The sequence below is a fragment of the Marmota monax genome, unplaced genomic scaffold, assembly GCF_021218885.2.
Source record: "Marmota monax isolate L192 unplaced genomic scaffold, Marmota_monax_Labrador192_F-V1.1 WCK01_AAM20220418_F8-fsc00086, whole genome shotgun sequence".
NCBI lineage: Eukaryota > Metazoa > Chordata > Mammalia > Rodentia > Sciuridae > Marmota > Marmota monax.
This window is the reverse complement of record NW_026693086.1, coordinates 4,440,823-4,467,262: the sequence shown is the minus strand read 5'-3', so window position 1 is coordinate 4,467,262 and position 26,440 is coordinate 4,440,823. Positions and strand designations below refer to the sequence as shown.

At 51.0% G+C, this 26,440-nt stretch overlaps 1 protein-coding gene and 1 long non-coding RNA gene across 4 annotated transcripts in view; one reads left to right on the top strand and one right to left on the bottom strand.

Annotated features, from left to right (window-relative positions):
• Positions 1-26,440, bottom strand: part of Katnip (katanin interacting protein) — a 143,049-nt gene that overhangs the window by 115,120 nt on the left and 1,489 nt on the right. For 2 of the 3 annotated variants that reach the window (XM_046454568.2, XM_046454571.2), the window contains exon 2: positions 9,324-9,379. The exons of the other annotated variant lie outside the window; for it this stretch is intronic. In XM_046454568.2, coding sequence (XP_046310524.1) covers positions 9,324-9,379 — 56 coding nt within the window. The remainder of the gene's footprint in view (positions 1-9,323; positions 9,380-26,440) is intronic. 3 annotated transcript variants of the gene reach the window in all.
• On the top strand, positions 5,531-6,104 carry LOC124099455 (uncharacterized). The gene is made up of 2 exons (XR_006853956.2): positions 5,531-5,643; positions 5,787-6,104. It is a non-coding gene; the product is annotated as an uncharacterized LOC124099455 (long non-coding RNA).

Below are 26,440 nucleotides of genomic sequence, written 5' to 3'. Positions count from 1 at the left end.
GGCAGAATCGAGTAATGGTGACAGAGTCAGACCGAAGCGTTTATTATCTGCCCTTTATAGAAAAAAAGTCGCTGACCCCCACTTCAGGCTCTTATCAGTTGTGTTTTCTGTTACTTGAAGCCAAATGCACTCCTAACTAAATGATGAAGGGAGGCGCACAAATACAGAAAGCTCTAGAAAAATGAATATCCAGTTAATAGTAGTTACTTCTGGGGAGGGGAATGAGACTGAGGGAAGATCGATGGCATATTTTAATTTATTGTACAAACAAGAATTGTAAAATAATGACCATAAACTCCAGTTGTTCTGAAGCTGTCACCACAATGGCAAAGAATGGACTGCTGACACACCTGAAAACACGAGTGAGTCTCACAGACACATTCAGCAGGGAAAAAAGACATAAAAAGTACTCACACTGTGATTCCACTTGTATGAAGTTCTATCACAGGCAGATTTATGCTGTCAGAGTCAAGATCACGGTTATTTCTGGAGAGGTGTTACCTGGGAGGGGACATGCAGGTCTCCTAGGGCCCGAGGAATGCTCCACATTGCTGATGTGGGCAGTGTCAGCTCAGGTGTATTCCTGCATAAGTGCTCATACAATTCTACTCCTAAGTTGTCTATTTTGGGGGAGCTGGGGTTGTGGCTCAGCGGTAGAGCGCTTGCCTGGTGCTAGGTTCGATCCTCAGCACCATATAAAAATAAATAACTAAAAAGATCATCTACTTTTTTATACATAAGTCATACCTCAATAAATAAAAAGTTAAGAATAATGGAAGGTACTCATTGTCCCTAATTAAAGGACGAGTCTAATTCTGAAATATATGTAATTGTACAGGAAAAAGTGGGAAGGCAACATCTAAACAAGTAACAGGTACGATCCAGAATGGGGGAGGATTTTTATGCCTTTCTGCATGTTCTAATCTCTCTGCTGTCGGTGGCATTAGTCTGGAAACCAGGGACTCCGAGTGTCTGGCCCACTGGGATGGGGCTGCAGGTGTCACCACACTTCTGCTGCCCTCTGCCCTGAGCCCACCACCCCAGTGGACAGAGCGGGAAGGACCTGGGGCCGAGTGGAGGAGCAGCCAGCCCTGGCGCCGGCAGGTGTGGCTCCGGGTATCTTACATGTGCCACTCTTTGGACTCCCTGCCCAGCCCACCAGGAGGTACTATTTTCAGTTCCATTTTGCAGATAAGGACACCGAGACACCAAGGTTTCAGAACTTTCCAGAAGTCACACCATCCTTGAGTGGTACTGCCAGCATGCAAACCCAGACAGTCCAGCCCAGACCCTGGCCCTCCACCACTGCTGTTCTATTTTTTTTGGTGACAACCATCTCCCAGGTGTGAAATGAAAATACAAGTGACCCAAAGAACATTTTTTGAAACAATTTAAGTTTCTACATGTTTTTTCTTTCTTTTTTTAATACTGAGGATGTAACCCAGGAGTGCTTTACCACTGGGCTATGTCTCCAGACTTATTTATTTATTGAGATGGGGACTCACTAAGTTGCTCAGGGCCTCCCTAAGTTGCTGAGGCCGGCCTCGAACTCACAATCCTCCTGCCTTGGCCTCCCAAGTCACTGGGACTGCAGGCATGTACCACGGTGCCCAGCTGAAAGCCACTTGGAGTGACTATGCCATCTTGGCTCTGCCATTCCCTCCACAAAGTGGCCAGGCAGTGGCGCCTGGCTTTGCCCGCCACCCTTTCCCCTTTTCCACCCTTTCTCTGTGGTCCTTATGTTCCTTTGGGAAGACGCCCCTCTCTGACCATCTTAATGTCCCCAGGATGGTGCCAGACTGAGCCTGGCTAGTGCCACAATGTGCCAGGCCCTCTTCTAACCCCCCCACCCCGGTGACAGACACCCATTCTACATGTGAAGGAACTGAGGCTCAGTGGGTAAGTGTTGCGCCAGGATCATCCAGGCTTCCTGGCTCCAGGCCCAGGCTCTCTCCCGATGCCATCTCATCTCCACGCAGTCAGCCTGGGCAGCTGGCAGCTGTCTTACCACTGAAAGCCTGCTGAGAACGGACCCGTCGTGCAGGACAGCAGGGCGCAGAGGGCTGAGTCAGGACACCTGGATACAGCCATGCCTGCTGCCACCCACCCTGGGAACAGATTCCCTCTTTCACCGAAGCTGGCTTCAGGAGGGCTTCTACCATCTGAGCAGGGTCTGGAGACCTGGCCCCCGGGCCCCGATGAGGTTACAGTCAGAACTGCTGGTTCTTGCCAGGCCTGGGGAACCCAGAGGAAACAGAGGCTCTCAGAGGAGAGAGGAGTGTCCTCACGCTCAGTGACAGCGGCAGCACGGGGGCCTACATGGCCTGGTGTGCTCCAGGCCCCTGCCCGAGACGGAGGGGCAGTCCCCAGGGCTGCCTGTGACCTGGAGACACGCCGTCCAGGGGTCACTCGCAGGCGCCTCCCTTTCTTACATCATACCACTCTTTTCTAATCATATTCCACACCCCACAAGCTGACTTCTCCGAGTGTAGGGAGGAGGTGACAGGGACACTGTAAAGGCAATTTCATGCCTGTGATTTGAGGACCGAGCAAACTTTGCGGATGCTCTGTTGAGGCCGGGAAGGGAAGCCGTCATCACATCTCCTGGTCCAGCTGCAGCTCTCGGAGGGGCTCTTCCTCTGGTTCAGTCGGTGCTGGGAGCTAAGCTGGCCCAGGAGGCCCCAGACACGTCACTGTCCTCCCTGGCATTGCATCAGAAATGGATCCTCTCTGCTTTTCGAGGTTCAAATTTTGGCCCTGCTGCTGTTAAACTGGGGTTACGAGGGGCTGTGTCTGTGTACGTGTCTCCTGCAGCTCCTACCTGCTTGCCAGAGCCTGGGGCAGGTGGCTGATTCAGTCACAAGGTCATTCCCAAGGGGGACAGATTACATGCCCCCCCCCTTTGGTACCAGGGATTGAACCCAGGGGTGTTTAACCACTGAGCCCCATCCCCAGCCCTTTTTATATTTTATTTAGAGACAGGGTCTCACTGAGTTGCCTGTGGCCTTACTAAGTTGCTGAGGCTGGCTTTGAACTCACAATCCTCCAGTCTCACCCTCCTGAGCTGCTGGGATTACGGGGTGCGTCACCTCGCCCGGCACACATGATGGTACCAAATGAGTGAGGGACACTGGCCCAAACTGAGTCCTGCTCTTTCCCGGCAAGACTCACCCCTGACCTTTTGTCTTTGAAGGATCAGCTTTATCACCAAAGCTACTTTCCCTGCCACTCCTAAATCACAATCCTCAACATTTACTGAGCTGCTAGTATGTGCCAGCCCCGTTCTAAGCACTTGGCCCACGTGAACTCACTGACTCCTCACCTCAGTGCCGTGCCACAGGTTCTGCCATCCCTACCCTTGAGAAGGGAGGTCGAGCCACGGCGAGGTTAAGTCACGTGCCTGGTCGAGGAACCCAGGCTGTTTGGTTCCAGGGCTCACAGGCTCAACACTTCACTGTCCTGCTTCCAACCCTGCAGAAATCACAAGTGGCCAATGTTGCAGGGGCCCTACCCACTCCAAGTTCTCTAAGTTACAGAGACCAAGACCTCAAGAGTCAAAAGGACTGGCCGTGATAACTGGGAATTCATCTGGCAGTTGAACCCAAAACGGATTTCGCTCTTGTCTGCCCAGAAACACGAACTAAGAGGTTTCATTCCAGGAGAAGTGCCCATCTGGAACGTCAGCTGTCCTGCAGGCTCCCGTAACGCTGCCTCGCCAGCCCGCATGCCTACTTGTCTTTCTTCCTCTTTCACTCACATGTTTTGAGGCAGGTAGTGCTGGGGACGGAGCCCGAGGCCCTGTGCCAGCTAAGCCCGTGCTCTGTCGCTGAGCTGCACCCCCCTCAAAAAGGGCAATTGGGCTCTTGTAAATGTGGAGGGACAGCTCCCGGTGGCCCAAGGACTAAGCTGCAAGGACACTGAGAACTGCAGGGAAGAAGGGAGAAGGGCCTGCCGTCTTCTCACCAGCGGGGTCAGAACCGACAGGAGAGTGGCCAGTCCCCCGGCCTCCTGCAGGCAGCCAGGACGGGGCTCTGAGCTAAGGCTGTAAGAGATTTTCAGAAATCGAGGCGCTGGACATGCCCCCAAGTCCTTCCCAAGAGACTGACCCAAGGCTTCAATGCGGGAACTGCTGCCAAGGACAGCCACACTTGAACTTGGCCAGCACTCAACAAGGTGGCCTCGAACAGAGAGCTCTGCCCCTCTTGTGCGTTATTAGGAGATGAAGTGGACACATTGATCTCAATGAAGCACACAGCCTTTGATCCATTAATTCTACTTTTAAGAAATTTAACCTTTGGCTATTTCTGCACATGTGCACAAAGATGTGCTTTAGGACACTCTTGATTCTTAGGGTAGCAAAAGACTATTAATAGCCTAGACATTCATTAACCAGGACCCTCTAGTGCATTATGCAATCATTTAGCAGCAAAATCCCATCCAAGTGGACATGAAATGTATGACCTTTATACGTCTCACTCTGGATGAATATTCATATTTTGCTGCACATATATTAATGTATATGATTACAGGACACTTCTCTAGGCCCTACTAGGATGGTCTCTTTTCTTTCTTTCTTCTTTTCTTTTTTTTGGGGGGGAGGGGTAATTGGGAATTGAACCCAGGGATATTCTACCACAAAACTACATCTCCATTAAGCTGGCCTCTAACTTGGGATCCTCCTGCCCCAGTCTCCTGAGCAGCTGAATTAGAGGCATGCATTACCGCACACAACTGGTATTAATGAAGGACTGGGTTCTGGTATATCTGTAATGAGATAAAGCCATAAAAAGAATGAGGTCTGCCCATGCAACCTGCTAGGAATGTTCTCCAAGACACAATAAGGTGTAAAACTACTAATACTTCTACTAATAATAATCCAGGAACAAAATAATGGGTGTCATTGCCATGTTGGACAAGGAGGGCATGGCTAGGTGGCACAGGAGCCAGAACACACACTCTGCGTAGTTGGAGACTGTGGAGTATTCAGGGAAGGGCACAGAAGGAGCTGACTACAGTGGGAACTGAGGGCTGGTGCTAGAAGCACTGGATCCTCAAACACCCCTCCTCCTCCTTCTCCTTTGTTTTCCTTTTGTGGGGCTGGGGAGGGGTCTCATGCGGACGAGGCGAGCTCTCCATCACTGAGCTACCCCATACCCTCAGTCCCACCTGCCTTGATGAATATTCTCACGTGCTGATTAGCCAGGGGACCAGGCTCTCCCTCTGGCCTGTGAACTGAACTCCTAGATGAAGAGCCACCAGTAGAGAGAAGCGTCAAGACAGCAGCAAGATGCTGAGACGGTGCTTGTGGTGGTGCACTGAAGAGACAGAGGTGGTGTCCAGAAAACCTTGTGCCTGCAAGCACTGTCTCCTTTCCTGTGTTCCCCTGAGACCTCTGTCTCCTCCTCTGCTTGGGAAAAGTGAAGGGAGCCTCTAGTCTTACACCAAAGTCTCTGCTAATAACAGGAAGTGGCATGTGTGTGCACGCCCATGCAGAGGGGAGGTGTGGCGTTTTCTAGGTGGGAGAGTTAAACGACTTCTGCAGTTCTTTACAAAGCGAGCTCGGCAGATGTGAGCACTGTCAACAGCAGTTTTGGGGATCTTCAATCAACTGCAAAAGATGGCAGTCCATGATCACAAGTGGCTGTGAGTGTTAGGAATGGGCATCGGGGGCTAGGCTGCCGGGGGACACACACAGGAAAGGCTGGAGGGGTCCGCCTGTGGTCTGGAGGGAGCCAGCAGGCCCCTGCAGGGGGAGGAGCAACGTGCCCCTCTCACTGCCACTCTAGGTACCTGAATGCATGGCTGCCCTCAGCTTCTACGCCAGCTCACCAGAGGGCATTAGAGACAGGTCACAGGGGTCCAGGGACACGACGAGGTCACACCATGGGATCTGCGGCTGATCTCCTTAACTCGGGGACTCAGGACCTGCACCACAGCCCTCCAGGCACATCATGGGTACTAACCAACAGAGTGGCAGGGGCCTCCATGGCTCTGCACAGGAGGACATGACCCCAGCCCCAGGCCTGTGAGCTGCACAGTGCCCTGGGCACCAGCGTGGACCCTGGGGAATTGGGACTGAATAAAGATTTCAACCTCCTCAGTGATTTTCATTCTTTTTTTTCTTTTTTTTAAGCACTGTATGATAAATTGGCTTCCTAATGATTTTTGAGTAAACTACAATGACCACAATTTCAAAAGCATTAATAATTCATGACCAAGGGCCATAAACACTCCATAATCTCTGCAGGCAGGAACCATGGCTACTTGTTAGAGACGAGCCAGAGAATATTTTTACCCGCTGAACTGAAAGAATTTACTGACTTTGCGCAAACTAACTGTGCTCTGATTTCCAGAAATGACTGTGACCCTTCCCAGGCCGCAGCTCAAGCCGCCTCTCCCAGGAAGTCTTCCTGGACGGGCGCTGCCAGGCTCCCGTATGCGGCTAACTCTTGGCTTCCTGATGTGCGTCTTCTGGTGTCTGTGACGCGGGGAGCACAGGGGCTCTGAGCCAGTGGCGTACAGAGCTCCTGCTCCAGAGCCAGGGGCCACCTCATGCAAGGAAGCCCTGGTTCACACCCACACCGCCACGTGGCACCTGGGGGGGGGGGGTTAAGAAATGCTGACATCGAGGCCTCGCCCCCAGAGGTTCTAGTTTAGTGGCTTGGGAACGGACCTTGACATCAGGGCATTTAAAGATTCCAGGTGGTTCCAATAGGTGGCAGTTGGGGACCTCTGACAAAAAGTGCCAGGCCCTGTGGGGACATGGTCACTGTGGACCTGCTTGATATCAAGCAGGTGGGGGGCAGGGATGGCAAACTGGGGACCCCATCTGAAGGGGCAGCCACACTGATCATGGCCACTGCCCATGGATACTTGGTAGGAGTAAGGACTCAGTGGTTCCTTATTTTTCCAAAGAAGCCAGGAGATGGCGTGTGGAGGTGAGCCCAGCCTCGTCCAAACCGGGGCACGCCTGCTTCCCCCAAAGCTGTCACAGGGTGTGGGCCAGGCCCAGCTTACCTTTGGACGACTCTGGCCTGGCAAGCTCATGGGGCAGCCTCCCTCTTCCCCTCACCAGGCAGGCCCAGGACCACTGGGAGGTGTCCCCAGTCCCTACCTGGGGGGACCCCGGGCACCCCAGCCAGGGAGCGAGCCGGCCACGCGAGCTCAACGCGGGCCTAGCAGCTGTTCCAAGCTGCTCTGGGAAAGAGATGCTCGTCTCCTCCCTGCCTTTCCTGGGGACGGGGCCTGATCTGGACCTGGCAACCTGCAGAAGCCACAGACTGCGGGGGGAGTCCCTGCTTCACGGCCCAGGACTTGGCGGGGAGGCTGCTGCGACAGAGCAGAGGGCCGCCCCTCTGCGCCTCTTTCTTTTGTTTCTCTAACCAAACAAAAACCCCGTGAAGAAAGGCGGCCCCCTCTTTTCTCAGAAGCCAGAAACCATCTTAAATCTCTTAAGTCTCTGGGTTGAGCCTGGGGTGGAGATTAACAGCCCGGCTCTTTGTTTTCCTTCCAGCACTTTCTAGAAGAGGTAGGAGCTACAGGCTCCTACATGCTCCCCAGCAAGGGGAGGAGCCCGGTCACCAAGGAGGGGAGAGCACCGGTGGCCCCGCCCTGCGGCGAGCTTTCCCAGCTGAGTGCCCAAGGTGGGGGAGTGGGGGGCGCCACTGCTCCGTGACCCAAGGCCCGGGGGAGGTGGCAACGAGTCCCCTTGAACGCTGGTCTCCACCGCTGGCACTTGCGGAGGGGGCTGCAGGCTATCAGAGCAGGGGACCCAGGCTCGCCCAGGTTAGATGCCCACCCAGGCCATAGCAGATGCCCACCCAGGCCACAGCAGATGCCCACCCAGGCCACAGTAGAGGCCCACCCAGGCCACAGTTAGAGCTCAGCGGCAGCAAGACGCCTGCGCTGCTCCCGGCCCTAACCAGGTGGGTGGACTGAGGCAGAGGAGCGGCCCACGCTGCAGAGGGGACAGGCCCAGCAGGGCCCCGGGGCCTCTGCAGCCCAAGCCCAGCACACCTCCTCAGAGCTGGCCGAGAGCAAGAGGAAAGCAACAGAAAGAGAAAGAGCCAACTTTTGGGCCATTTTTGAGCCCTGGGACCCAGCTGACCTGACAAATGCCCTTTGTCACTGGAATGACATCACTGTGCCATCAGAAGTGTCAGGGTGAGTGTCGATGACTTCAGGATCAGCGGGTATCCATCATGATGTCACGCACTTCATTCCCCGGCACCCTGCACCCACGTGCCACTAAATGAGGACTAATTTAAACTCCCATGAGCCTGGGACTTGCTCCGAGGGCCTGTGGTGACCTGTGTCCTTGCCATGGCTTCCCACCCAGCTCAGGCTCGGAGAACTTGCAACTTTCCTTATTGGCGTCGCTCTGGCTTTGACCGTGTTGCTCCCTGGGCCTGGAGAACAGTCCTCCTTGAGAGGCAGCCTGCAGTGACCTTCGTGGACGGTGCTGGCAGTTGGGGGGCCCAGGGCCTGCACGACCCTCCTGCTTCCTCTGCCCACTGTGACGATGCCGCTCCCATCTCTTCTGACCACACAGTGCACACAGTGACTGAGTCCCCGTCCCCAAGGCCTGACAGTCAGGGGAGGCTTCAGGCCAGCCATAACGTTCTGTGGCTCCTTCCCTCAGGAAGTGAGGCCTGGCCTCCCCCCCCCCACCCCCCCGCTCCCCTGTTCTTACTCTGCCCCACCCCTGGAGTCTGGGCTGACCTTGTGACTTGCTTTGAAGCTCCTGGACCCAGTGAGCCTTGCAAATATCCTTTCGTTTTAAAAAGTGGCACGAGTGACAAAGTGCCAGTTGTGGGCCTGTGACTCAAGAGGTCCTGCAGCTGCCACTCTCCTACTCTCAAACCCAGACGCCCCACATGGGCAACCCTGGCCAGCCTGCTGGGAGATGAGAACCTGTGGGGAGAAATGACACCCCGCCGGACCCCAGGGTGCCCCCCGGGGAAACAGCAGTGAGTGCAGACGCAGGGGGGTCCCCAGAATCAGCAGAGCCAGCCCCTCAGCACAACCACCGGGGAGGCCCAAACTGCCGATTCATAGAACCAGGAACCCAATGCACATTTTAATCCACTGAAATCGGAGTGATTTATTACATGCAGCTAACTGATATGATCTGGAAGACATTACTGTTCTAAGTGACACTGGGTTGACAAGTCTAGCTGCCAACTCTAATTTGGTCTAGGATCCAAGTTGAGAACTCAGTAAGAAAAGAAGAGAAGGACCCAGCATACTTATTTACCACCCGGCTCCCCAGCTCCTTTCAGACACATCGGCCTCCCCCTGGCCCTCACGAGTGGCACGTTTACCTCCTTTTTCTCCCGAGAGCAGGACCGACTTCTCTGAGCCTTTCGCAGGGTCTGACCTGTGGCGGTTCAAAGGCAGAAGCAGAGGTTGAGGCTGCTGGGAACAGCTAGTTTATCACCGCAAAAGCTTTTTATTTGCAAACTGAATAGACAGGACCGATCATAATCAAATGATTTTAAGAAAATGTAGCCTATTATTATAATGGGAAAATGGCACACTTCTGAAATACACCAACGGCAAGAAAAACGGTGATTCACACGCTCACGTTATTTGACTATAATGAACAAAGCTCCAGCCCTTTAATCTGGAACATTATCTGCTCTCTGAAAGGGCCGACGGACTGTGGTTTTCCCAGTCGAATTACATTTCTATTAAATTGTTTGGAATTATATAAAATGCCTTCCACTAAAATGCCTTCCGCTGTGCGCACACACATAAACCTGGACGGTGCATAGCAATGGGCCGCGCCAAAGCCCCAATCTCACCACTTGGGTGACGCTGCCCTTGTGAATCAGCAGTAATCACCTGCATTTCACATAATGGGCAATTTCGGAGAGAATTGTTGCTTTTCTCGGAAAACTTGAAGACTAACATTTGAAAGCATGCATAAATTCAACTCAGAGGCATCACCATGTAAATACGCCTCTCCAGGTGCTGCCTCCACACCTTTTCTGGAAGGGTCCACTGCACAAGGCTCCCTTGATGGAAGATGAATGAATTATCTTGGTTTTCAAATATAAAACAGGAGCCACTGTGCGTTCCCAGTGCAGCTCCACAACTGCCCAGCTCTGCTCCCAGGTGGCTGTTTGTGAAATTGTCACAACCACAGGGCCCATTAGACAGGGGCACTCAAAAGGCTTTGGGACAGCACGCTGAGAGGCACGAGGTGGGGACGAGGCGCCCAGAAGATGCTTGCCTCTAGACAGGGCCACTCACGGGGGTCTAGGCCCCTGTGGGGGGAGGGGCAGGGTCGCGACTGGTGGTCAAGCCCCTGGGAAGGTGATCTTTCCAAGAAAGCGGGACTAGGGGCGAGCAGAGGCCCCGGGAGGAACTTCTGGCAACAAACTCTGAGGCCATTAGAGAAAAGGAGTCGGGGGATGTAGGACAAGGATCGTCACCCATCACAGTAGAAAGCAGAGTTATCTGTCGCTAGAGTTCCCAAGTGGAATGTCCCCCAAAGGCCCCCGTTGAATCCTGGTCCCCAGCCCATGGTGCGGCTGGAAGGTGGGGGACCTTTCGGGGGTGGGCCTGGAGGAAGGAAGGAAAGTCACCTGCAGACAAGCCCTGGAAGCGGGTGCTGGGACCCCACTCTTGCTCTCCTGCTCGTCCCATTTCCTGCTCACCCTGGGGTGATTGGCTTCCCCCAGCACATGCTCCCGTCCTATGGCGCTGCCTCGACCCAAGCCCGACAGCGACACAGCACCAGGCACCAGGCCGTGGAGAAGGATGCACAACTGGATCCAGAATGAACCTTTCCTCTCTCCAGCTGACTGCTCCGGGTGTTTGTTACAGTAGCAGAAAGCTGGCGAGGCGCCTGCTCGGCTAACACCGACTAGAGACACTGCCCTCAACTGCTTCCCCCTCCTCCCAGGGAGTGAGGACCCAGGGAAGCCACCAGGGCACATGATCCCAGGCCTCAAATCTCAGAATGCAGTACCAGGGATAGACCCTGATTCAGCCCCAGGCAATCAGAATCCCCGCCCAGGAACTTGGAGTTGGTTGAGACAGAGATGGCCAGGACAGGGCCACCTTCCATTATGGGTGAGCTCTGATGTTGTGAGTAGCCACCAGCCACCAGGCAGAGTATAAATGACGGGATTTCGAGACAGAAGGACTGACCTGAAACTGACTGTGTGCCTGTTTGTGACCCAGGGACACCTGTGTATGACTGTCTTCTGGGCCCAGAATAATGTGCAGTGGATAATGTGGGGTGCTGATGGTGGGGCAGGCTGTGGCGGGCAGGGTTGGGGGTGTACGGGAGCTTAACTTGTCTGTGAACTTAAAGTTGCTCCAAAAAGATAAAGTTCATTAGCCAGCAGGAGTGTGCACGCCTGGATCCCAGCGACTCAGGAGGCTGAGGCAGGAGGACCACCAAGTGCCAGACCAGCCTCAGGAACCCAGCCAGACACCGTCTCGAAATAAAAATAAAAAGGAAGTGCTGGGGCTGTTGCTCAGGGGAGGAGCACCTGGGCTCAACCCCTAGTACCACTCAAATGATCAAGTCAATAACAAAAAACAAAGTTTATTAAACACATGCACAAAACAACTAAAAGAGCCCACTGCTCAGGGGCTGCGAGAGCCGGCTGGGCTGACTTGATCCTGACCGGATGCTCGGGAGCAGGAGCCAGACAGAGCCGCTCCCATAAGCCCTCGGGCACACTGCTCTGGCCGCCAATCTGCAGATTCCTTTCGGGCCCCAAGGCCGGCCAGAGACCACGAAGTACCAGGCAGCCAGCCCACGTGATGCTGGAGGAGCCCGCAGACGGGCCTGTGCTGGAAGGGACAGAGCGGCTGGGAGGCCAGGTTGCTGACAGACAGGGGGTTCAGTGGGAACAGAGACACGTGACAGGCCAGCGGGACCCAGTAGAGCCAGAGAAAGGGCCAGGAGCAGGAGGGACCCAGAGCCAGGCCAGGGGTGCGCACGGCAGCCCCTTTATTTGCTGGTCACACTGACTCCTGGGGGACAGCCCAGGGACCTCTGATAAGTCATAGGATCTCTCTGGGCCAGAGCTGCCTCTGATTTTTTGTTTGCTTTAAATGAGAGGCTGAATCTTCTCCGGGTTTGCTCTTCATCTCCAAAAATTCCATACACCAGTAAGTACGGTAAAAAAATAAAAAAGAAAAACAACAGGTGAACTATAAATACAAAATATTAATACAATGACTACAGCGCTTAACTGCTGAAATTTGAAGGCAGATCTCTCTGCTGGAGTTAATTAGAAGCGTCTTTATTCATTAAACTGGGAAATAATTCTCTTATTTTCCAACGAAGATAATTCGCTCTAATTATGAGCATTTGTTACGTAACCTCCCCACAAGGCTGGCCGGCCCAGCCCGCGCCTGGGCTCCCTCTGCTCCAGGTAGCTCCATGTGGAGACGGCTGCTTCCTGCCAAGGACAGGAGTGCTGTGACCAGATCCACTGCGCCTGTCGGCTGCACTTAGCATCTCTGAGCATCTTCTACCTGTATCTCATTGATTCCCACAACTCTGGGAGGGAAGCTGGAGAAGGTGACATTAATATCAATATATGCCGTTTGCAAAATTAAAGGGGTGTTCCTCTGCGTTTTGCAAGGTGACCTGCCTGCATCAGCTCCAAAGCAACAAATAAGGCCGAATGTAAATGATGCGCATGTGCTTCTCTTTATGGAACAGATGTGTGCCTGGGGAGAAGCCACAAAGAAGCGAATGCATTGAATTTTTGTAAATATAATACTATTCTTCCACTTAGGATTTCAGAGAAGCTTTATCTGCACTTAGGATTTATTTTCAATGGGTAGAAGGTTCTGATACTTCAGTTTTACTTTGCTCCAGAGGCAGATGATATTCACAGCCACCAATTACAGGGGAAGTCACGTCTTCCTTTCTGATATCATCAGGCAAAAGAAAATCAATGTCAAAATTAGCTTTGGAGCTGGGCACAGTGGTGCACGCCTGTAATCCCAGTGGCTCAGGAGGCTGAGGCAGGAGGATCGTGAGTTCAAAGCCAGCCTCAGCAAAAGCAAGGCGCTAAGCAACTCAGTGAGACCCTGTCTCCAAGTAAAATATATATATATATATATATATATATATATATATATATGAAAGGGTGGGGGATGTAGCTCAGTGGTTAATTACCCTTTGGAATAAAGCCTTGAGCCACCTGTAAAGTACAGTCTACAGGGCACAGACTCATGAATGCATAAATTTGGTGCATATGGAAATGCAGAGAACACAATAGAAATACGTATGCAAAGTATAGTCCTATGCTATTCCTGACTCACACGGTAACCTAGGTCCATTCCTTATGGGTGGAGGAGAGTGGAGAGTTCAAGGTCTGCCTGGTGCAGCTCTGCCCCACCAATACCCCATGCAGCCAGCTTCTCCGCAGAGCATCTGCCTAGATTTTCACAGCCTCTCTCTTAGACCAGGGGTCACCAAACTTTTTGTATAAAAGGCCAGAAAGTAAATACTTTTGACTGTGACAGCCATTAGGTCATAAGACCATGAGGTCTCTAGTGTAGCTACTTGACTCTGCCACTGTAGCACAAAAGGGGCCACAAACAGTATGTAAACAATGGCCGTGGCTGTGTGCCAATAAAACTTTATTTACACAAGCAGGCAGTGGGTCAGAAGTGGCCTCTGGGCTGAGGTCTGCTAACTCTAGGTTTGGATGACAGATACTATTCCTCTTGGTACAAACAAACAGAGAAAAGAGAATTAAGCAAACTGATGGTGAGAGATTAAATTGCTCGCTCACTCACAAAAGTGTGCCTTGTAAGTGTCAGGGCTCAGTGTGCTCCCGAATGCCAGCATCACTACCATTATCTTCATCCTGCCACCATTATCATGATCACCATCACCCAGGGGACTCGCCCTTAGGGTCAACCAGGAGCCAGCCCCGGGCTCCAGGCCAAGTACCTACTACATCCACTCATTTCTGGGTGGCTCCTCCCAGTTGCTGTGGTGATCCCAGATGTCATATGAGGGCACTGAGTCCCAAAGAGGTCAAAAACCTTCCCAGTATCACATGGCTAGTGATTATGAGAGGAATTTGGGAATACGGAAAAAGAAAACTATACTGAGCTTCAAAAGAGAAGTGCTCCTGGTGTGGTGGCTCACACCTGTCGTCCCAGCAACTCAGGAGGCTGAGGCAGGAGGATCGCAAGTTCAAGGCCAGCCTGGGCAACTTAGCAAGGCCATAAGCAACTTAGTGAGACCCTGTCTCAAAATAAAAAATAAAAAAGGGCTGGAAATGTGATTCAGTGGTTAAGCACCCCGGGATGAAACTGAGGGAGGTGGGGTGGTGGGTGGAGAGAGTGCACCCAGGAGCCTTTAGAATGCAGGCAACACCCACAAACACTTGAAATGCAAAACAAGCACTCACAGCAGCTCACCCCATTCCCTATTCCCTGCCCTCGCCTATGCCCTAGACCCATGTCCTTGACCCAAGCCTTTGACCCATGCCCTTGCCTATAAAGAGTGACATGATGGGCAATGGGCCAGGGTGGGGAGAACTGGCATGGACCTTCTGACTGCCGACTCCACCTCTCGCTGGGCCCTAGCTACGGTCCCTCTGTAAGTATTACCCCAACTCCCCACCCCCGGGGGGCGCTGTCCTCCCTGGAGAGGCCCACAAGCCCCTTGAATGAGGATTCCTCATTTTACCCACGAACCTTTTCACTCTCAAAATGGCCAGCGCTCTCCCTTGAATGCACATTTCTTACTGTAACCCCAAAAGGCCTCTCCCTTGAGAGAGCCCACATTCTCCCTTGAATGTGTAATCTTCTTTCTTAAATCAATGTGTCTCTGACCAGCATATCCTGGAATTCTTTTCTGTCATGTACAGCAAGGACCCGATTTGTCCTGAGTCAAAGTCCCCTCTCCAGGAACTCTTCAGGTGACAAGCAGGGGAGATTCGATGTGAATCTGGGCACCTTCTCCAGAGGCCTGGTCTCCTAACCACTCAGCCACGCTGGCCCTCAGTCAGGTGGTTAAAACCCAGGACAAGAACAAATTCAGTACAAGAATGTGTGGGGAGTGGGGTGCAGTGGCGCCTGTCTGTAACCCCAGTGGCTCAGGAGGCTGAGGCAGGAGGATCATGAGTTCAAAGCCAGCCTCAGCAATGGTGAGGCACAAAGCAACTCAGTGAGACCCTGTCTCTTAATAAAATACAAAATAGGCCTGGGGATGTGGCTCAAGCGGTAGCGTGCTCGCCTGGCATGCGTGCGGCCCGTGTTTGATCCTCAGCACCACATACAAACAAAGATGTTGTGTCGGCCGAAAACTAAAAAAATAAATAAATATTAAAAAAATTCTCTCTCTCTCTTAAAAAAAATACAAAAAAAATAAAATAAAATAAAATACAAAGTAGGGCTGGGGGGTGGCTCTGTACTTGAGTGACCCTGAGTTCAATCCCTGGTACCCCCCCCCCACCATCCACAAAAAGGAATGTGTGAGGAAAGAGTCTGGGTTAAGGGACTTTTTCTGTGCCTTAGCTTTTAAATGTCTTGGGCTCCCAGAGCAATTAATAAGGAGCTTAGAAGAAAATACTTTCCCCAAAGAAGATAAAGCTGCTGATCTGGACGACGGCAAAGGCATGAAGAGGTGATTGTAGAGAGGGGTCTTGATGCTGGACTCAGTCCCACTGGGCCTTTGGAGAAGACAGGTGACTTGGTGGGACTCCTACAGACAAAGAAACCCTGTGCAGAGGCTCCTCAGCACACGGACCTTTGAATAAAGAACTTGTTGCGGGGCCCAGTGGCGCACACCTGTAATCCCAGTGGCTCAGGAGGCTGAGGCTAGAGGATTGCAAGTTCAAAGTCAGCCTCAGCAAAAGCAGGTGCTAAGCAGCTCAGTGAGACCCGTCTCTAAATGAAATACAAAATCGGGCTGGGGATGGGGCTCGGTGGTTGAGTGCCTCTGAGTTCGATCCTTGGTACTCCCCCTAAGAAAGGAATTTGTTTGTCCCTGGGGCTGAGTCGGTGGGGTAAGCAGGATGGAGAGGGTGATGGTGCTCCCCATCAACGTCCCACAACTTAGTTCTGTTGTCCAGTTACGTGGGGCTCCCACTGGGCTCGTTCATGTCTGTGCAGTCTAATGACGGGACGAGCATCCTACAGAGTCCCTGCTTTCTCTCACCTGTCAGACGAGCACAAATCCAGAGCCTGACGACACACGGGGCTGGGCTGGGAGACGGCACTGCTGGGCGAGCACAGAAGGGCGCTGCTCCTCTGGAGAATGTGTCGCCAACACTGTCAAGAGCTCTAGTTCATATTCCCTCTGAGCTAACCAGGTCACTGCTGGGAACGTGCTGTGGAGAAACTCTCCACAAACTGGAAACAACATGTCTGTCGTGGTTGGATATAAAGTGTCCCCCAAAGACTGGTCTGGCCCCCAATACTGGAAAGTTGTGAAGTGGGGACTTAGTGATCGGCTCACGAGGGCTCTGACCTCCTCCTCCTCAAGAGACAACAGGATCTAGTGGACTAGGATCTTCTACCTGCAGGCAGGTTGGGCTGCCTGGAGGAAGCAGCTCACGGGGGTGTGCCCCTGGGAGGCCACCTGTGTCTGGCCTCTCCCTTGCTCTTTCTCTCTTTCCCTTCCCCGCACCCCCTTCCCCTCTCTGTTTTCTAGTTGCCATAAGCTGAGCCCCTCCACCATTCACCTTGGGCCCAAAGCTATGGAGTCAGCCGACCATGGACAGAAACCTCTGGACCCGGGAGCAGAAATCAATCGTCCCTCCTTCCAGAGGTTCTTGTCAGGTGTTTCGGTCACAGTGACGAAAGGTGTCACGGCTGGCATTAGCAAATATTAGAAATCAGCGGCAAGTCCATCCGCAGGGAACCACTGAGTCAGTGTGGTGCGTCCAGGGGTGGGACGAGGACCCTGTGGAGGGCCAGAGGGGGAGGGGGCTCCTCACAGCGCACTTCTCATATAGGCTTGAAAGATGGTCAGATTTTAAGTAAAACAAAACAAAACAAAAAAACCCCAATGGGCAAAAAGTTTCTTTCTTTTCTGAAAGAAGCTGAGGAAAAAGAAGATCTACTCCTCTCGGTTCTATTTGTACAAAGAACCAAAGGCACTTGTGACTTTGAAATGCACACACTGTTCTACATGGTTTAAACTTTTAAATGAATATATTCCTTTGAAACTTAAATAATATTTTAAGTTGACGTATCCAAAAGCGGATTAAAAAAAAAAAAAACAAAAAAAAACCTCATAAGAAATCATAAGAAATACTGTAGCCTTTCCCGGCCAAGGCCTGGGGGGCCGGAGTGTGAGCTGCAGACGGAGCAGGGAGCAGCCGCCGCCAGCAACCTCAGGACCCCGGAGCTGGCTGGAAAGAGAAGTCGGTGTTTCCAGAGGACAAATGCCTCCTTTTAAGAGGCCCGTCTCTAAAGGGTGAGAGATAAGAATGATGTGATGACAAAAAAATTGTTTCTGGAAACTGAAGCAGTAGTTCCTTAGCTACGCCAGTGGCCTGTGGGTGACCTGCTCATTTACTTGCGGGCGAAGGTTTTATGAAATGGCAGAGACGACAGGGAGGGAGGAGGAGCAGAAAAAGATAAAGGCAGGCGACGGAAGGCCTGTCCCCTGGGCTGTCTGGAACCGGGGCTTCTCCTGGGTGGGGTCACTAGTGCTCACTGGGCACCTACCAGTCAGGCTCTTCCCTGGTGACAGCTCTTGGGATTTGCTACCTTCAACCACAAAGCTGCATGGAGAGGCAGAGCCACCCGACACCCCTGACTTTGGTCGGCTGCTGCGTGCTCAGGAGAGCGGGGATGGGGAGCACTCCCAGGCTCATTGCCCCTTTTACTGCGCCCCATTCCAACTCCCTGCGTGTCCCCTAACCCTCCTTCTGGCATCCACCTTGGGGTGTGCAAACACGCCCATGTGCCAGGGCCAGGCAGATACAAGTGGCAGAGGAAGGCAACAGGGTGGGTCGGGCAGGTTGGGGACAGCTGCCAGCCTGAGGGGACAGGGTCTGGGCTCAGCCCCACCGCTGGCTTCCGTGTGGGAAGCAGGTCCTGTTCTACTGGGTTTGAAGAAGCAGCAGTAAACCCAGGCTTAGGAGAAAGTGTCCAGTTTTAACTGTTGACAAGTAATTAGAAAAAATCAAAGCTCAACAAAAGAGGGCCCTAGTCTCCAACCTAACAGGTAACCAGACAGAGGAGCGCAGACTCCGGCTTTCCCACCGAGACGGCCTCTGGATCTCTGGGTTCTGCATCTGCAGACTCCACCAAGCCCCCAGGGGAAACATCTGGGGGAAACCCCACATCTGTACTGAGCACGCCCAGACTTTTTCCCTTGTTGTTATTCCATAAATAATGCAATAAGACAAGCACCCGTGCAGCGTTCACGTTGTGTTAGGTTTGATTTAAAATATAAAGAGGCACAGGGGCCACATGCAAATACCATGGATGTCAGGGTCCTCAGGTTCTGCATCCTTGGGGACGCTGGGACCGTCTCCTACAGACACTGGGGACAACCACCAGGGCAGACTCTGCCACCTACACGCTCCCTTCTTGGCCCACGTGTGCCCCAGGCTGGTTCTGGGTCTTTAAGTTCCTTTCCGCCTTCTGAAAGCCTGAAACAATGTCCCTGTCACTCTTCCTTTGCATTTTCTGTGTAACTCAAATTCCCAGAGCCCAGTTTACTGCCAAATTACCTGAGATAAACAAGTCATGCTAAGCTCCTCTTCTCCTTTCCAAACCCAAACAGCAGCTGGCACCTACAAAGGTTATATAGAACCTGCACACCGCCGCGTGCTCACTTGGTTGAGAAATGCTTCGCCATGCGTTCTGTGGCCGCTTTCCTCATTAGGTGAGAGGCTGGGGACAATGCTGTGCAGTGGCTACGAGGCTGGGCCCCCCCTTACCTGTCTGGGAGTCCTGCAGTCCCAACTCCACTTAGGGGGAAGTGCCTGCCAAGCACTTGGCCCCAGCAGGTCCTGGGTAGTTATTAATTCTCTCCTCCAACAGCTCCTGACTACTTGGGGACCTCAGTGAATTCTAATGAACTCTGGCTCCCAAGGAAACCCCGAGGCTGCCTGTCCACTCCTCTCCATCAGCCCCCACTAGCCCCTCTCCCTGGGCTTTTCTAATTGCCACCGGCAGCAGGTGGCCCGGCCCCCATTCCTGCCCAGATTCCCCACAGCAGCCAAATATTAACAAGACCATATTGCTTCCCCCACGCTTCCCTGTGTGTGTGTCAGAACCTACACCCTCTGCCCTGACTGAACAGGCTGCCAGTGACATCTCAGCTCCCCTGCCCCCGCCCCCACTCTCTGGTGGTGACATCCTCTTCTCCTTGGCCCAGGACTCCCAGCCTCAGGGCCCTGGTCCTCTCCTCCCCTCTTTCTGGAGCACCCTCCCTGGATCTCGTACGGGCTCCTCCTTCATGGCCAACTCTCAGCCTCAAGTGACCTCTGTTCTGAGTGAACTTGACCCCAGACTCCCTTCTGTAACCTGCAAAGCACCCGTCTGACCCTTCACACTACCATGTCTGCAGTCTGTGGCTCCCACCAAACAGCAGCTCCGTGACACTCGAGGCTGCCGCAGGGCTCCATTACCATCGGCCTCCCCAACCTCCCCAACCTCCCCAACCTGAGGCTGTGCCTGGCATGGAGGAGGCGGCACGGTAGATATTTCTAGAATCAAACACCAATGAATGGCTGAGTTTTTGAATGGACAATGCCGGAAGGGACAGGGAGCATGATTTTGAACGCAGAAAAGACTTCATTTCTCTCACAGTGTCATTTCCTGAGCCCTTGCCTCTGCCCTTTCTGGGAGGGTGAAACAAAATATGACACAGAAAGTTTGATACTCCATTGGAGATAATTGGAAAATATTGATTTCTTCCCATTTGAAACAGTAAAGATAAGTAAACGCGGCACTTGTGTAATCGGATCAGTGGCTTCTGTGACAACATGCTTCTCAGGCTGGAATGGATTCTGGTTTCTCTCTGCATCCATCACACAGGCTCCTCAACCCATCCCACTTCCCACCCCAGCCCAGCCCCTTCCACCCACCCGGTCCCCAAAGGATGCCAGAGAGGACTCTGCATTTGTGTGTGTGGCCGAGTTAAAGTACCTCCTCTCTATTTAAATCCCCAAGTAACCTGCCAAACTCCCTTAACAAATATGGAAGACGGCACATGAGATCCTTCAGAAGCCTAAGGAAAAGATGTGCTCCTTCCCCAGATGCGTATTTTTACTGAAAGCCTACTAAGTGCCAGCCACTCCTCCAAGGGCTTTAGATGGATGAATTCATCCTCTCTAGGAAGGTCCTGCTATGAATCTCTGGAATCTTCATCTCAAAGGAGACAAGAGGCAGAGCTTCAGACGGCACCGCTCATGACCAGGGAGGCCTGGTGGCGTGTAAGGAGTGCTGGACTCGAACAGAACTGGACATGATGACCCCATTCCTGAGCTGCACAGCAGCGGGCCCCTAACGCCCCTGGGCCTCAGCCCACAGTTAATAAATGAGAAGGATCAGGCTAGATCCAAGTCACTCACTGGCTGATTCTAGCCAGCAGATGTTTGTCTAGACTCCTTAATGTTAAAAAAAAATGCTTTTTTCAGCCAACAGTTAAAGTTGAGGAGATTTCACATTTTAAAATCCTAAGTTCTGGATTCTTGTGAAAAACTGAATGCTCTGGCACAGCAGAGCCCCATTCCTGCCCGGCGATGCTGTCAGGAGCTGAGGGCAGCAGCCCGCCAGATGGCACGGTGCCCTCTGATTCCCACCCCACCTCTCCCAGTTGTCTCTCTGCCCCTGAGGTCACATCCAAAGTGCCACTTATCAGCAGGTCTGGAGGTTCTTCTCGATAGCAAAAATAAAAGTGAAGGCTTATGTATCCAGCAAAAGTGAGAATTCCCACCACCATCGTCACAGGTACCTGCAAAAGCACTTCCTGTGAGCCAGGCCCTCACCAAAGGGCTGTGCATCTGTTAACGCACTGGATTCTCACACTCGGGAAGGTACAGTTATGCCTTCTTTTTTAACAGATCATGTGGAGGCAGAGGAGGCCATGTGCATCAAGAAATCAGCAGATAACAGAGGGAGTCAGGAGATAGCTTTAGGAAGTGAGAGAACATTCTGAGTATGCAGACCATGGTTAGGTATGGGCAGGAAGGGATGCGAACAGCAGAAGGAAATCACCCTTGGCATATTTATGTTACTTGGCCCAGCAGGCCTCTAGATTTGTAAACTCTGCAAGGGATCCTCAGAGTCCCCAAAAGGGGGATCCTGGACGAGATCTCTCAGGTTGCTTCCAGCTCGAATCTGTGATTTTAGGTGGTGTCATAAAATGTGTCTAAGTAGTCTGTGACCCTTTTGTTTGGGGGAGGAGACACACATACACACTGACCCTGCAAGCTCACTTCAGATTCAGGAAAGAGGTGGCCCTGCAGGGGGCCAGACGTCTGTGGTGCTCCAACCTGCTGTCAGGGGCTGGTTCATCCAGTGACTCTTCTGTCCCTGAGGACATGTGGAGTCAGAGAACCCATCAGCTAAGGGTGGGGTCAAGGTAGCAGTGGCCTCGATGCAGAGGACAGATGGCTGACAGCAGAGCGGGGACGAGGGGGCGGGGGGGCGACGGGGTAATAAGGGCAGCCAGAGCAGGAGAGTCATTAAGGCTGTGCTTGACTATTCTGAAGGACAGTGTCTGCGGGAGCCACACTGGTCCACTGGGGGAAGAGGAACCAGCCAAGGTCCCTGGAGGCTTGGCTATGGGGTCTTCTCTCTGTCTGCTTAATGGAGACTGGCCAGCGACTCAGGAGGGGACAAACTGGCTAATGTCTTTCCTGGTTACGATGTCAACCCAGCAAACATTCAGGTGCCAGACCTTGGGCATACAAAGGAACCAGACTGGGTCTCCAGCCTCCAAGAGGGAGAGAGGCTGGAGCCCCACGCCTGAGCTGCAATCTGTGGGGTGACAGGGCACACTGCAGGCGAGGCAGGAAGGAATATGGGTGCTCAGAGGATGGCCAGCTTCCTGGGACGGCTTGGGCAGGGGCTGAAATCTCAGATGTCACAGGGAGGCCAAAATGCTCAAGGCAAGGTGTAGGCAATGTTCACCAGCACCAAAGACCGGCACCACCAACCAGAGGGGAATGACCTATAGCACACGTCCAAGGTCAAGTGCTGTTCAGTGCCGGGGGGGGGGGGGGGGGGGGGGGGGGGGGGGGGGGGATGGGCCTGTGAGACCAGCCAGACCCAGTGGGGCCAAAGCACCTGGTTTATCAGAAGACTGCAAAGTTCAGGGTCTGATATGGAATCCCCATTTTGATTACAGGAAACACATCCACAGACCCAATCCATACAGCCCAGCACATGGGCGTGAGAGGGGTGAGCAGGTGACTCAAGATGGGAGACTGTTTCCCCAGAACAAGCCTCTAGTTAAGGGTGACATATCCATAGGGAAATTGCTAAGGGGCAAGAGCCAGGCTGTTTAAACCCCACAGGACATCAGGAGCCACACTTTCTTACTCTTATGTAAAGTGCTTAGGTGACAGCTTCAAGCTCCTCCCAAGGACAGCACTACTCCCCACAAGCCCCTCCCACCTGGGAAGAGGCCAGCCCAGGGCAGACTCTGAGGGCCCAGGAGGGATTTCAGCTCAGTGGTGGGGTCAACAGTGGGGCCTTTTTGAACTTTCTTCTTCTTACCAGCTCCATGGGCAGGCCGTGCTGACTCTCCAGATGTGAGAGCCTGGCCGACCACCGGCAGGGACAGGGCCAACAGGGTCTTTTATGACATACTACAGAGTTTTTTTTTTTGGCAGTACCAGGAATGGAACCCAGAGGCTCACGCATGCTCAGCACGGGCTCCATCAGTGAGCCACTCCTCAGGCCCAGGAAAGGTCACAGAACAGTGCAACAGACTCCCATTTACCCTTCACCGGGATTCAATCCTACTTATTTTCATACCTTAGGATCCCAGTGCCCAGACCCCACTGGATGCCACCAAGTCCCTCTAGGAGTCGCTCCAGGAACACCGCAAGGGACAGAACTGAGCAAAACACAGCGTGGTGGGCCACCTTCTTGTAACCAAAGCGACAGGGTGGAAGGAACACTGAAAGCAACGGCAGGAAGGAAGTAGAGAACCCAGAGTGGACACAGACTACCCGGGGCACACAGTCACTCTGCCAGCTGGGGCTTTATCTTCTTAATTTTTGCTTGATATTTATTTATTTATTCATTCATTCATTCATACTGGAAATTGAATCCAAAGTCACTTAACCCACTGAGCGGCATCCCCAGCCCTTTTTACTTTTTATTTAGAGACAGAGTCTTGCTAAGTTGCTTAGGGTCTCACTAAATTGCTGAGATTGGCCTTGAACTTGTGATCCTCCTGCCTCAACCTCCGGAGCGGCTGGGATTACAGGCATGTGCCACTGTGCCTGGCTTGGTTTATTTTAAGTAGGAAGAGAAACAGACAAATTATCAAGAGCCCAGATGAATATAACACAGGGACAAAAGAGACCAGACACACTACACTGACTGTGTACTTTGGGCAAAACCTTGCTAATTCATCCGTCACCCATTCTGCAGTTTGGGGTTATTTGGACAAGCTAGGCTAGATTTCATCTTGCCGTTATTAATTCTTGGAGAAAGTTTGCTGAGCAAATTAACAGTATAAACAGGAGAAATGTTGACTTATTTGTTCGGGGGCGGGGGGCAAAACAAAGGATCAACTTTCAAGTCCTTTCTAATTACACTGATGAGCTGAACTTTTGCCTAATTATTATGTTCTTCACCAACTGAGTTGGTTTTTTTTTTCCTAAACCATCTCACTGGAGAGAATTTGACTTTCTTACAAAGGGTGAACATTTTCATAGGCTTAAGACTCACACACACTGCCAATTACTTTTATGCAAATAAGCAATATCAAACATGGAGTTTTCTCCTAAACAAAGAGTGAGCTCATTACAAAGATGATTATTTGCTCAAGCGCTTCATCAGAAGCACCTCCCTCTTCTGTCAGCAGTTTGGAAGTCCTAACTTTTGCAGATAATGACACCATCTGCTCCCTCTAGGAATGTTTTCTTGTGGGCCACACTGGTCGACAAGTGCCTTAGTGCATTATTTGACCGAGTCCACAAAACATCATCTATTTCACAGAAAGGAAAACTGAGGCTCAGAAAGGTCAAAGTTCATAGCCTCAAAGTCAAAGGGGAAATGTAAAGAGCTATGGTAAAAAAAACCAAAGGAACCAGCACTGGTGACTTGCAGAATAAACCAAATAGTCCAATTTGGGGATACTTGTTAGACATTTAAGTTTATGTGAGTTTAGGATATAAGCATCTTTCTGACACCGACACACTTGGCTTATCTAATTGGCTAGAATCACAATTCATTAAGGCCCGTATCGGTATAACCAATAGATATGTGCCTATAAAAAGTATGCATAAATCAATGTTTCAAAAGTTAGAATGGAAAATTGGATTTTTTGATGGTTAAATCTAATCTTAAGGTAATTTTTTTTTTTTTTTTGGAGGGGGTATTGGGAATTGAACCCAGGGTAGTTAACCACTAAGCCACATCCCTCACTAAGTTGCTTAACACCTCACTAAGTTGCTGAGGCTGCCTTTGAACTTGGGATCCTCCTGTCTCAACCTCCTGAGCAACTGGAATTACAGGTATGAGTCACTGGGAATTCCAGGCATGTGCCACTATGTCCACCTAGGGTAAATTCTTTCTTAGAATAAATGATTCCCTTTTGTAGCCAATCAGAAAAGGAACAGATTCCTCCATGGGTATAAAATAATGTTCCAGGAGGGCAGAGATGGTGACAAGTAGAAGCAATAAAACAGGTTTCTTGGAAATGTTCGGTAGCAATGTTTCCCAATGTGTGTTCCAAAGGTCTTGGGAGGAGGAGGATTCATATAGACCAGACCATTCTCATGGTAATGTGAAGACTTTTTCTCTCTGTTGACATCTGTACTCATAAGGCAATGCAAGGGGGGTAAAACTGCTTGTGGCCTGAACCAATTCAGTGGTGCCCAACTGTATCAGTAGCTACACTAATAGTTTATTAGTATTATATACTTCACTGATGCATGCTCTCAAAAAAACAAACAAAAAAAATCTTCTCCACTTCAGAATATCCTGAAACAGTTAATAATCTCAACCCATGAGTACACATCTTTTTTTAAAAAAGGATTGGATATATTTTATTTTATTTTATTGAGTTGTTGATGGGCCTTTATTTATTTATTTATTTATTTATTTATTTATTTATTTATATGTTGTGCTGAAATCGAACCCAGGGCCTCACACCCGCCAGGCAAGTGCTCTACCACTGAGCCACAACTCAAGCCTGAGTGCACATCATTTTAATATTCTGTGTGAAAAAAAGGAAGCACACATAAACCAGTTTTGCTACAAGCCAAGAACAATGGTTGGTCTCAGAAAATGCCTATTCAATTTCTTGAACTGTCAGATGAACAACCACATTTTGTATGGTATGTCATTTCTACTCAAATGAACAACAGAGAACTTGTAGTTCTCCAGACCTAGATGTTTTGCCGTCATCTGCTCAAATACAAATGAAGTGAGGCTATCACTTCAAGAAAACAACTGACAATATATTTGGTGCCAATGATAAAATTCAAGCTTTCAAGTGGAAAACTTGTTTCTATTACCTTGCCAGCTTAATAGCTTCCCAACACTTACATTTATTTTAAAATGACATAGGTGGTGATACTAAGGAACGTGAGGTATTGATACTGGAAATTACCAATGTCAACACTTGGAATATTTGCATAACTTATTAACAAGACAAATGGATAATGTTATAAAATCATATAGGGGTAAAACAGCTAGTCAAAGGTCAAGAGAGGCTAATGGATTTTAATGCAATTGAGTACCGAAGTTCACTCACATAGTTTCAGATACCATTCTGTGACTGACCTTTAACAAGCCACCATTTGCTGAGTTTGGTGTAGTCATAAGAGTATCTACAGTTACCCAAAAGGAAATTGAAATATTCCTTCCTATTCCAGTTATACAGCAATATGACACCAGTTCTTTATATACATTGGTCAAAACAGCATGATTGTTATTAGGAAACAGTTCAGATCTTGAAGCATAAATGAGTCTACTGTTTTCTATTAAGCCAGACATGGAAGACAATTGAGAAAATGTAAAACAAGGCCACTCTTCCTACTAATTATTTGGGGTAGGGGGCAGAAATATAGTTATTTTTCACTAAATACATATTTATGCTTGGATGTAATTGGCTTATTGTTATTTTCTTTCTTTCTTTTTGCTGGGAATTGAATCCATGGTGCTTATACACTAAGCCTTGTCCCCCGCCCTTTTTTTTTTTTTAATTTTGAGACAGGGTCTTGCTAAGTTGCTCAGGGCTGGTTTGAACTTGCAATCCTCCTGCCTCAGCCTCCCAAGCTGCTGAGAT